At 42.4% G+C, this 12098-nt stretch overlaps 1 protein-coding gene across 3 annotated transcripts in view; it reads right to left on the reverse strand.

The window, feature by feature from the left end:
- The window catches only part of SLC25A43 (solute carrier family 25 member 43), a 16872-nt gene continuing 4774 nt past the window's right edge, over positions 1-12098 (reverse strand). For 2 of the 3 annotated variants that reach the window (XM_039362367.1, XM_039362366.1), the window contains exons 2-5: positions 11721-11962; positions 8138-8310; positions 2622-2756; positions 1-1103 (exon numbers count right to left, since the gene is read on the reverse strand). In XM_039362367.1, coding sequence (XP_039218301.1) covers positions 927-1103; positions 2622-2756; positions 8138-8310; positions 11721-11962 — 727 coding nt within the window. In that variant the 3' untranslated portion in view covers positions 1-926. The remainder of the gene's footprint in view (positions 1104-2621; positions 2757-8137; positions 8311-11720; positions 11963-12098) is intronic. The other variant, XM_039362368.1, reaches the window with a different exon arrangement.

Raw genomic sequence — 12098 nt, forward strand, 5'->3', positions numbered from 1 at the left:
TGGGGGGGGGGCGGTTTTGCTGTTTTTCAGGAATTAAACGTTCAACCACCCTATTAAAATTCATTCCCCGTGGAAAGTCAGCATGTCAGGGACATCTCTAATCGGTTGTCCATCAGCTAGCTTTCTATGGCCAGGGGGATTTTGATGTGGAGAAGGATCTCTTTTTAGCCTCCTCTTCCTCCTCACGTACACAATTCCACTTCTAAGAGGAGAGCTGTACTTCAAAAAGTCCCCATGGGATTCCCATCTTCAGGGTATGAGATTGTCTCGCATTGGCCCCTGGTTTTCCTTCCTGACGATCCTGTGACGAATGACGGTTTCACACATTGCTGACCTGAGATTCATTATTATGCTGTGACGGATCAGGCTGCACTGGAAAAGGAACGGAGTTTTTAAGAGTTCATAAGTTAGGAGACCAAAATGGCGATACCATTCCAATCAATAGTTCAATAGTTGGAATGTTTGTAACTCAGGGTTGAAGTGTGGGGTCCCTGGTGCTCTCTGAGTGTGGTTGTTTCTTGCAGATGTTTCAGGACCCAACTAGGTAGCATCATCATGCTGGAAGGGAGTGAAATTTGTTCTCAGGTTATATACATATATATATATATATATATATTTGAGAAAGCAAAACCCACTCTCCCTCCAGCACTGATGTTGTTACCTAGTTGGGCAATGAAACGTCTGCAAGAAAACAACCAAGCTTAGACAGCACCACAGTTCAATAGTTGGCAATAAATGAGAGTGGATGGATTTTATCAGCTTGGGAGGCTGTCCGGTTGCACAGACCATCTTAAATAAAGAAATTATGTCCCATTTCCTTGAGTTTGGGGCCTCTGGCAGAAATTCCTCGGAAGACAAGATAGCTGGCTTTGAATCTCAGTGCCTCTGTTTGCTGGGAAGCTGCATTCAAAAATGCATCCAGAGGCTTAGAAGTTTCTACGTCCAAGGAACTTTATGTCTTGCAATTCCTGAGGTTGTAAACTCTGGTCTACACCGGGAGTAAGGGCGTAGCGTAAAGGGGAATCGGTGTAACCATTCCGGTACAGGCAGACCCGCTTGCAGAATTCAAAAGTGCTGAACATGATCCCAAAGTAAGGGACGATCTGGGTAAATAAACACAAAAGCTAAAATTACTTTCAAAATTAAATCTTCATTGTTATTATAATTTTATCCCTAGGATGTCAGTCTGGGAAAACACTGAAGTCTTGGATAGTTAAGATCCTTCGATTAACATTTTATTTCATTCGTTGTTTTTGCAGCGTGCATACAAAGGTTTCTACTCGGACGTAACCGTGCAGGAATGGCAAACTTTAACTAGCCACAACACCTTTTTAACTGGTGGGGCTTGTATACTTGCTTACTTTTTTTTTTTAAAAAAGGAGATATTTTGTTTCTGCTGTGTCTCTCTAAAACTTTGTAAGAGAAAAGTATATCTATTGACACTGTTGCAAAAACGGTCTCTTTGCTTAAGCTGAAAAACAAGCTAGCATTTTATATATATATATATATATATATATATATATATATATATATATATATATATATATATATATATATATGTAGGTCTTTGGTGTTCGGGTTTTCTCCCGCGTAAAATTGGAAGTGTCTTGGCGACGTTTCGCGCTGCTCGAAGCACGAAGCTGAAAACACCAGCCTGAAGATGACGAATGGGACTTCGTCGAAACGTCGCCAAGACACTTCCAATTTTACGCGGGAGAAAACCCGAACAACCAAGGACCTACATACAAACACCCGCGAAAACCTCAGAAAACATATATATATATATATATATATATAAATAAAAAGAACTGAAAAGAAGATAAGACAGTACAGGTAATCCTTGACTTACGACCACAAATTTCTGTTGTTAAGTGAGCTTTGCCCCCGTACACGTGACCGTTGTAAATACGAGTCAGTTGCCAAGCCTCAAATTTTGATCATGTGATCGTTAGGATGCTGCAATGGCCGTATGTTTGAAAAATGAGCGTAAGTCCTTTTTTTTTTCGGTGCTTTTGTAATTTTGGTCACTGTCCTAAATGCAGGCCGGTTGCTAAGCGGCCGAATTTTGATCACGTGACCACGGGGATGCTGCGACGGTCGTTAAGTGTGAAAAACGGTCATAAGTCACTTTTTTTCCGCTTTGAATGGCCACCAGGACTATCTGTCAATGAAGAACAATTAACCAGTGGAACCACCTGCCTCCAGAAGCTGTGAATGCTCCAACACTGGAAGTTTTTAAGAAGAGACTGGACAGCTGTTTGTCTGAAATGGTGTAGGGTTTCCTGCTTGAGCAGGGGATTGGACTAGATGACCTCCAAGGTTCCTTCCAACTGCTATTCTGTTATCCTTCCTTCCTTCCTTCCTTCCTTCCTTCCTTCCTTCCTTCCTTCCTTCCTTCCTTCCTCCCTCCCTCCCTCCCTCCCTCCTTCAGCACTGGAAGTTTTTAAGAAGAGATTGGGCAGCCGTTTGTCTGAAATGGTGTAGGGTTTCCTGCCTGAGCAAGGGGTTGGACTAGATGACCTCCTATGTCACTTCCAACTTTATTATTATTGTTGTGGTTGTTCTTATTATTAATGGAACAGCAAGATTACTTTCCAGTGGAACTGCGCAGGAAGGCTTACCCTGAGTAAATTGGCAGTTAGTCCATTCCAGAGAGCGAGGACTCCTTTTTTTTTCACCGTCTGTTTAAAGCAATCTATCACACCGGTAAAATGGACATCGACCCCCCCAGAAGAAGGGAGGCAGGGGCTTTGAGCCTGCTCGGGAAAAGAAGAGAGAGAAAGCTTTTAAAGCAGTTACATCGGCCATGGGGAATCCTTGAATTACGACCACGATTGAGCCCAAATTGTCTGTGGCTAAGTGGGACATTTGCTAAGTGAATTTTGCTCCAGTTTACCATGTTTTTGCCTCAGTTTGTTCAGTGAATCGCCGCAGTTGATAAGTCAGTAACATGGTTGTTAAGTGAGTCTTGTTTCCCCATTGACGTGGCTTGTCAGGTCGTAAAAGGGGACTTGGTGACCCGGGACACTGCAACCGTCCTAAGTACATGCCAGTTGCCTAGCGTCAGAATTTTAGTCATGTGATCATGGGGATGCTGCGACGGTCGTGAAGTGTGAGAAACAGTCATAAGTTGCTTTTTTTCAGTGCCACTGTAACTTTGAGCGGTCACTAAATGAACTGTTGTAAGTCAAGGACTACCTGTGATTTAAAATACGAGAGATCCATTTTTCTGCAACTCCTGATCGTTCACGTGCCAGGATCTTACGCCATCAAAATGTCACCGAAGGACAGACTGGCGTTGGAATTGCTCTCAGAAGGACAGATGGTGTCTGAATTTTCAAAAACTGCACTTTCGGTAGTCCTAATTTAACGACCACAACTGGGTCAGCAAGTCGGCCACTAAGTGGAACTGCAACTGGGCTTCCCCTCTTGCTTCAGCTATCCTTTGCTTTGCAGACCTCTGAAGGTCATAAATGTGAGGATGGTTTGCAAAGTTCCTTTTTCATCCCTATTGTGACTGCGAACAGCCACTGTACAAGGGAATCGCTAAACGAGGACAATCGGTGGCATATTTAATCTCAGAGATTTGGACTACATTTTTTCTCCATATGGACCAATATTTGTTGAATGATTTCTGGTTTTAGCAACTGTAAGCCTGGTTTAACCCAAGGATTGTTACTCTAACCAACATAGCCTCGATATTCAAAACTAGAGAAATAATTTTGAATCGCTTGTCTCTGGCCTGGTTCCCAAACAAATGTGTTTTGATGTTTTTGAGGCACCCGGTGGAATGTCAAAACTTGCAAGTTAAGCTGTGAAGGGCTGACCTCATTTCCTTTCCACATTTTTTCAACTTCAGAGAGCAGGCTGCATGAAGCTTTGAAGATATCAAGAATATCTTCTGAAGCTGAAGAGTCAAACCAGACGGTCAAGAAATAATGCAAAAAGAAAAATAATTGCTGCGTTGTTCCACTCCAGATATGAAGGATCATATATATATATAAAAACCTCTTGTGCTTAAAAACTCCTTGCAAGTAGAAGACTAGCATGACCCAACGTTCACTGATCTGCTACTTTTCTATTTGCAGGGCCTTAAAATAGGATATTTCAAATAGGAACATTACATTTATGTGCTGAAGGAGAATAGATCTAAACACCTTTTTCATCCCAACCTTTACTGTTGAGGACTACCTGTCTTAGTTCAGACTTTAAGGGTCCTTGCTGCTCTCTGAGCTATTTTGTTTTCCTGTAGACGTTTCATGACTAAACTAGGTAACATCATCAGGACTAGTAATAGCAATGATGATGTTGCCTAGTTTGGGTCATGAAATGTCTGGAAGGAAACGAGCTAGCTCAGAAGGTACCAAGGACTCCCACAGTCCTCCTCTCCACACTCCCCACTTCCTTCTAGCACTGATGATGTTACCTAGTTGGATCATGAAACATCTGCAAAAAAGCAAACAAGCTCAGGGAGCACCAAAGACCCCTTATGTCAACCCTGAGCTACAAATATTCCCCAGGTTCTCTGCCATGATTGTGCACATATGATTCATATATCATACTAGCACAATGCTTATCCCATTCGGAGCCTGGGTATAGTAGGTTGACAGGCCAACAGAACCAAGACCTACAGAAAGAACATTTTAAGCATGCCCGTGTGGAGGACTTAAGTAAAAGCTGTTTCCTCTGTCTGTCTCTGACCTTAGGTGCCGTAAATCAATCGGCAAAGACAGCTTCCAGAGGTGATAAGCCTAAATGATCCCCTTTGCTCATGCAGGATCAACTCTGATTTGCAGGCTTGGCAAAGATTCACGTTTCGCTTACAGAAAGATGATCTGCTGGGCAGAGCTTCAGCTGATGCTGCCAGCCGAGTGGGCGACATGCCTGCTTATAGGAGATGCAGTCTGCCTTTTCAGCTGTTACAAGTCAGTCCTCAGCTTCCCCCCGTTTGCTTAGTGACTGTTCAAAGGGACAACGGCATTGAAAAAAGGGACCTATGGCCGTTTTTCACACTTACGGCCTTTGTCATATCCCCACAATCCTGTGATCAAAAGTCAGATACATAATAATAATAATAATAATAATAATAATAATAATAATAATAATAATAATAAAGTTGGAAGGGACCTTGGGGGTCATCTAGTCCAACCCCCTGCTCAGGCAGGAAACCCTACACCATTTCAGACAAATGGCTGCCCAGTCTCTTCTTAAAAACTTCCAGTGTTGCAGCATTCACCGCTTCTGGAGGCAGGTTGTTCCACTGGTTAATTGTTCTAACTGTCAGGAAGTTTCTCCTTAGTTCTAGGTTGCTTCTTTCCTTGATTAGTTTCCATCTGTTGCTTCTTGTCCTGTCTTCTGGTGCTTTGGAGAATAGCTTGACTCCCTCTTCTTTGGGGCAGCCCCTGAGATATTGGAACGCTACTATCATGTCCGCCCTCGTCCTTCTCTTCATTGCAACTGGTTCATACTTATGACCATGGCTGTGTCCCAAGGTCACACAGTCACCTTTTGCGACCTTCCAACAAGCAAAATCAATGGGGGAAAGCAGATTCACCTAACAACTGGGTTACTAACTTATCACCGAACAACTATGGCAAGAATGGTCATAAAATGGGGCAAAACTCACTTAACAAATGCCTCACTTAACAACAGAAATTTTGGGCTCAGTTGTGGTCGTAAATCTAGGACTATGTGTATTAGATTAGATTAGATTAGATTAGATTACCTTTATTGTCATTTTTTCCTCTGGCACAACGGCACACATTAAAAATAAAATTTAGTTGCTTGCTCTCAAAGTGTACATATACATAACACACATTTAAAACATACTATATGTAACATATGTATACTATAGACCTGCACCCTTATATATAAGTAACGTATAAATATTAATTGCTGTCCATCTTCGCTTGGCGACAGTTTGAAGATATAACCTACTTGACAAAAGGGAGTTATAACTGGATTCTGAAATTCGGATGGTTGGGCTCCCTTGCAGTTACACAATCACAGTTGTCCTTTGTGGTCCTGTGAATGCATTTTTATAATGGTTTTCTGAAAACCGGAAGCTCCTGGGTTTGCTTAATGACCGTCACAAAAAGGTCATAAAAGCAGGTCCCTCGTGTGACCCCATGATTTTATGATCACCATGGCACACGACTGACCGTAATGGACAGGCTCCATTAAGATTACATATTGAGGACTAGCTGCCCTTGAGCTCTCAAGAGACAGAGTAGGCTTGAAATGCAATAAATGTAAATAAAACGGGAGCCAATTTTGTATCTCTTATTTCTCTTAACGTGCCAATCAGCAACGAAGGGAAGAAACAAACCAGGAATAAAATTGGGATGAATACCACCGACGACCCAGTAAATGGACTGTTTCCTAAACAATTTATTTTCAAGACCAAACAGGCGGTCCTTGACTTAGGACTATAATTGGCTGAGTGACCATTTGAAGTTGCAACGGCACTGAAAAAGTGATTTATGACAGGTTCTCGCCTTCACTGCAATGTTCCCACAGTCACGTGATTGTAATTTTGGGCACTTGTCAACCTGCGTGTATTCTTGACAACTGGGGCCATGTGATCATCCTTTGTGACTTTCTCAAGTCACCTTTGACAATCAAGAGTCAATGGGGGAAAGCAGATTTGCAGCCCCAAAGATAATAAAATTGGGTGCAGCAGTCATGTGATGGCTCACTTTAAAACTGCCTGGCTTAGCGATGGAAGTTTTGCTGCCAATTACGGTCGTAAATCAAGGACTATCTGAATTTAATAGAGTCCTTTAAGGAAATTCTGCAATAGAAAGGAAATTCCAGCCAAGTGAATATTTAAGTAGCAGCAGGGTGCCCCCTAGTGGTTCAAAAGAGGCAAACGTTTCTTCCCCCACAGCCCTAGACTGAATCTGAAAAGAGGGGGCAGGCAATGAGGTTGGGGGCTGTGATTCTTTCATTCCTACCCCCCATTTCTGTAATGGAATAAATAAAAGAGACAAGAAAGAACTTTCTAATATTTTGCAGAGTTTTTTGCTGGGAGGATAATACGGGTGATAAACCTATCAGTACGCTAATTTCCTTCTTTTAGTAAAGGGAAAACTTGTGCTATTAAAAGTGGACTTGTTGTAATAAAAAAAAATGTCAATTCCATTTGCAGATGCTGTCGTGTTTTTAACACTTGGCAAATGACAACTGTACTCCTTTTGGGGTGTGGGGGAAAATGCATGCGCAGCAAACTGCCCTAATGAAGCAGCCAGAAGGTCATCCACTTTTGACTTAATGCCTCACCTACTTAAACAGATAATATGCTTGAGTTCCTTCTCCTATCTTTTCCTGCCTTTGTTAGTTCCTTCTCCTGTTTGCTCTTTACCTGGTCTTTGACCATGTACCGTGTTACTAGAAAATAGTTGCTTACATCAGTGGTTCTCAACCTTTTTAATGCCGCGACCCCCAACCGGTCATAAGTCGAGGACTAAACTGGTCGTAAGTCGAGGACTACCCAACCGGTCGTAAGTCGAGGACTTTCCCTGCCCGGGAGCGGCGTGCATGCGTGGTGCCGCCCCCTGCGCCGGCCGAGGCGTAGCTGGCAGCGGCAGAGACGGAGCAGGCCGACCACCGGCTGGGCCACCAGCTGGCCCAGCCCAAGGGAGGTAAGGCACCTGGCGGAAAAGGGAAAAAGAATGGCGGACAGCCTTGCTTGGTGACTCCCATGAAATGCTTGATCGATCCCAAATGGGGTCGCGACCCATAGGTTGAGAACCGCTGGCTTACATGAAGACATTTTCCAATGAAGAAACCTTTGTCAGCATCTAATGGTTAAGCCTATGTATGTAACAAATATATAAGAAGCAATAAACTCAAGAGTTTGTCAAGCTATGTCCTGCAGCTTCAAACCTCTGCTCAAGACATGCCTGCGTCTTTTTCTTAGCGTCTTACATTGGGGCAGTCCCCTTTTCAGCCCAGCCCACCTCACTGGGTCGTAAAAAGGGGAAAACAGAACGTCTACCTGTATTTAGACAACTCTGTAAGACCGCGATGTACATCGCATTAGCTCCCAAAGAGAGGCAACACTCTCGCCATTCCCAACCAGATGTTAAGCTGCACACCTTGACAGGTGTGAAAAGGTCCCTGGAGTAGAATTTACCTGCATTTTCCTCTTGACTGTTTCGAAGGGGAAAGAGGAGGTTTGAGCCACTGCAGCAGCCAGGCAGCCGTTGAAGAAGTTTTGCATTGGTGTGAAAGAAAGGCTGGGTTGACCCCAGAGTTCATCCAGGTGAGTGTACACAAGGAAGGAAGCAATGGAAAAAGGGATTGCACCTGTTAGGGAAGACAGACAAGGTAGATTTGGTAGTGAATATCCAGAGGCAAGGACATAGGTATCAATATTGATCTACTAGGACAATATCTGTGAAGGCCTAGCTCTCTGGAGAAGACTCTGAGGGTGGGAAAGGGGGACGAGAAGAGGTCAACCAGCAGCAAGATGGATGGACTCAGCCACAGCAGGGATGGGGCAGATCTGAAAGGCCAGGTGAGGGACAGATCGTCCTGGAGAAAATCTTCGTGATCACTAAGATCACCAACTTGAAGGCACATAATCAAGCCGTCACAATATTTGGCGAGCCTGGCCCATCCCAGTTAATACTGGAGTGCAATGTCCCATGTCACTTATAATTGGACTGATAAAATTTGAATTACCACAATTAGAAAGCTGCGTACTTCTGGCAAAACTTATTTGTGGAACTATTTGGAAATCTATTCTCCGGTAAAAAAGCATTTACTGTAAGCTTGATAAGGTTGATGGGGAACAGAGCAAATGAGATGGAGGGCATTGAAGAAATTGGAATGAGGGGTGCTCTTTGGTGCTTTTTGAACTTGTTTGTTTGCTTGCAGACCTTTCATGACCCAACTAGGTAACAATATCAGTCTAGAGCAGTGGTTCTCAACCTTTCTAATGCTGCGACCCCATAATACAGTTCCCCATGTTGTGGCAACCCCCAACCACTTATACATCACCGGGTGCCAGGGGCGTGGCCAAAGAAAAGGGGAAAAAATGGCGGACAGCCTTGTTTGGCGGCCCCCGTGAAATGGTCGTTCGACCCCAAATGGGGTCCCGACCCACAGGTTGAGAACCACTGGTCTAGAGAGAGATCCCCAACCTTTTGGGCATTAGGGATCTGTAGAGAAAGCTTTTTCCACGGACCGGAAAGTGTGTGGTTTTGTGTGCTGCTTGCATCCCACGATGGGGCTTTGCTTGTTTGTGTGGACCGGTTGCTGGCATGCCGCGGTTCGGTACCGGTCCATGGACCAGGGATTGGGGACCTCTGGTCTAGAGGAGACAGGGGTTCTAGCGTTAATGAAGTTACCTACTTGGGCCATGAAACATCTGCAAGAGAACAACCAAACTCAGGGAGCCCCAAGGACCCCACAGTTCAGCCTTGAACTACGAATATTCTCCTTTATTGGTTACTGGACTGTCCTTGGAAGAGGCGATGGGTGCAAGGTTGGAAGTGCCAAGTTAGGGACAGATCATCCTGAAGGAACTCTATTTATGGCGTATGCACACACCTCTTACAGAATTCTGGGGGTTGAAGTCCAGACATCTTTAAAAAGTGCCAAGTTTGGACTTCCAGTTTTGGTATGCGGCGACGCTGGTTGTTTCTAGAGACTCGTCTCCACTCCAGCCGGGTTTTCTTTGCCGGTAGACCCCCTAGTGGGTCGAAAATCGCCCTGGGGGGGGACAACCGAGGAGGAGGCTTGCTGGTGACTGCGGGAGGGCGGCAGCTTCTCCCGTGGCTCCAGCTATCTCCTTAGGGCCGACGGAGCAAAGATCGTCCTGCAAGATGGCCGATTACCCTGCTGCACCAATCGAAAGTCACAATTACATCTAAGCGTAATAGACCCATCGCGGATGATCCGGGTGAGACCCCTTCTGCTCCACCCTATTCTGTTTTTTTATTTCCTGTAAAAGCTTTGTTGGAATTATTTCCCTGTCTTGAAAAAGCAGCTTTTGTATGCGTGGGAAGAAAGGCGCTGAACAAAAGGATAGAACAAAAAATTTTTAAAGACTACACTTTATTCTCATTTACTTTGGGGGTACAGAAAAAACTCTTTTCTGAGCTCTACTATTATTTTATACTGGAAGATTATTTCCTTTTCCACTTTTTCCTTTAAAAGACAGAATGGTGTCTGGAAAAGATTTTTTAATCTACTGAGGACATCTAGTAGCGAAAAGTTAACATTGCAACTGCTGATTATTGTTTGGAGATGAGAAGGACTTGACCTTTAAACTATTCTTGAAGAGAAAAGATAAGCTGATGCAGCTGTGGGAATTGTGGAGGTGGATATTTATTTGCTTAACTTTTATTAATTACAGCCTCCACTAAAAGAAAAAAGGGATTCTCTTCAATTACTATTAATATGGAGAAACCTTATTCACAATTTAAACTGTAAACTTATATTGGAAAAGATTTATGAGGCTACTGAAGAAATATGTGCTACAATGAAAGAGATTACTACAGAATTAAGAGCCAGAAACTCTACTGCAAACCTTCAAACTGACTTTCAGACTACATCTGATCATTCTACAAACCAAAACATACTAGAAGAGGAATCAACTGAGATTAAAGAGGAATTTATTTTACCTTACAAGCATCTCATCTATACCTTCGAGGATCAGAAAAATCAAAGATTGAGATTTGAACTTTTAAAGCAACGAGGCTTTAAGGATAAGAGAAATAGATGTCCAATGCAGAGGTCAGGATGCTTTTTACTGTCTCAAATGATATTACAAGCAACAAAGAGAGACCTATCGGCTGAAAGGGAAGCTTTGTTATGGAAACCTGCCTGGCACAAAAAGAAGGCCACAATAAGACTGAAAAGAGAAATTTAAAATTATATGTAATGGATCAAAGGCACTGTAGAACTATGGATTGATTTAAGGATTAAGATTTTGAGTTAGAACTAAGAGAAAAATGGGTGATTATTAGAATGTATATATTAAATAGATTAAGAATGTATTTTTTGGAATAGGTTTATTTGTATGAAAATTATTATGTAATGGATGAAGAAAATTGAAGGGGTGTTTTAGATTTGGATTGACTTAATAAGTAATTGAATGTTAATTTAATATGTTTTTGTTTGATAATATGGATGTTACTAGGTATGATAATTAACTGGATGAAATTTGAATCTTGTCCAATGGACTGAAATAATTTAAGGTTTGATATTATCTTGTTATCTTAAAGAGATTGATTGATGGATGGATTAGATATGTATAGGATAGACTAATATTTTATTTTAATTAGGAGATATTAGTGGAAGAAGAAATAAACAAGACTTATGATAAAATTAAGGAACTAGAATATACCTGGAAAGGATACCTGAATTGATAATGTGTTTATTTAAAGTTAAATTTGATTATGGTAATTGTAAATTCATAAAGCTCCAAAACAGGTTTAGGATTAATAGAAATTTAAATTAAAAATGGACTATCTTAAATATATTAAGCTATTTGAGGAAAATAGAGAGGGAATATTTGATGTATTGATTTGAGTTATTCGTATATGGTTTTATTTCTGGATGTTTGATTACCCCAGCACCAAGGTGTGTCTTGAGCACTTTGTTCTAAGAATTAAAAAACCAATGAAATTTGTTTCAAAAAAAAAAAAAGTGCCAAGTTTGAAAGATAATAGAATATCAATCAATTTGAGGAGAGAAAACTTAAATACCTAATACTGACAAAGAAACACCCCGATAAAGTGCAGAGGCTCCTTCCTGGTGGTAAATCATGTATAAAGCATGAAGAATGCCTTTGTAGGGAGGGTCCAGGCGATTCTGCACAATCAGCCGGGTCTTGATCACCTCCGTCGGATAGGTTGCAACGGCCGCCATCATTCCCGCCAGACTCCCAGCCACGATGGCGTTCCACTGGGAAATATGACCCAGATCATCCATCAGCAACATCACACATCTAAGGTGAGATCAACAGAGGAAAAAGTCATTTTTTTCCCAGATTTTTCCTTCAACAAGTGCTTCAGCTATGCAAGGACTCCAAGCTAGGCCCTTACTTGACCCCTCCTTCCAGCTAGCTGGTCGTTTCCCATCAT

Source organism: Crotalus tigris, unplaced genomic scaffold (assembly GCF_016545835.1).
Source record: "Crotalus tigris isolate CLP2741 ecotype Arizona unplaced genomic scaffold, ASM1654583v1 scf7180000019427.664434, whole genome shotgun sequence".
In the NCBI taxonomy this organism is placed as follows: domain Eukaryota; kingdom Metazoa; phylum Chordata; class Lepidosauria; order Squamata; family Viperidae; genus Crotalus; species Crotalus tigris.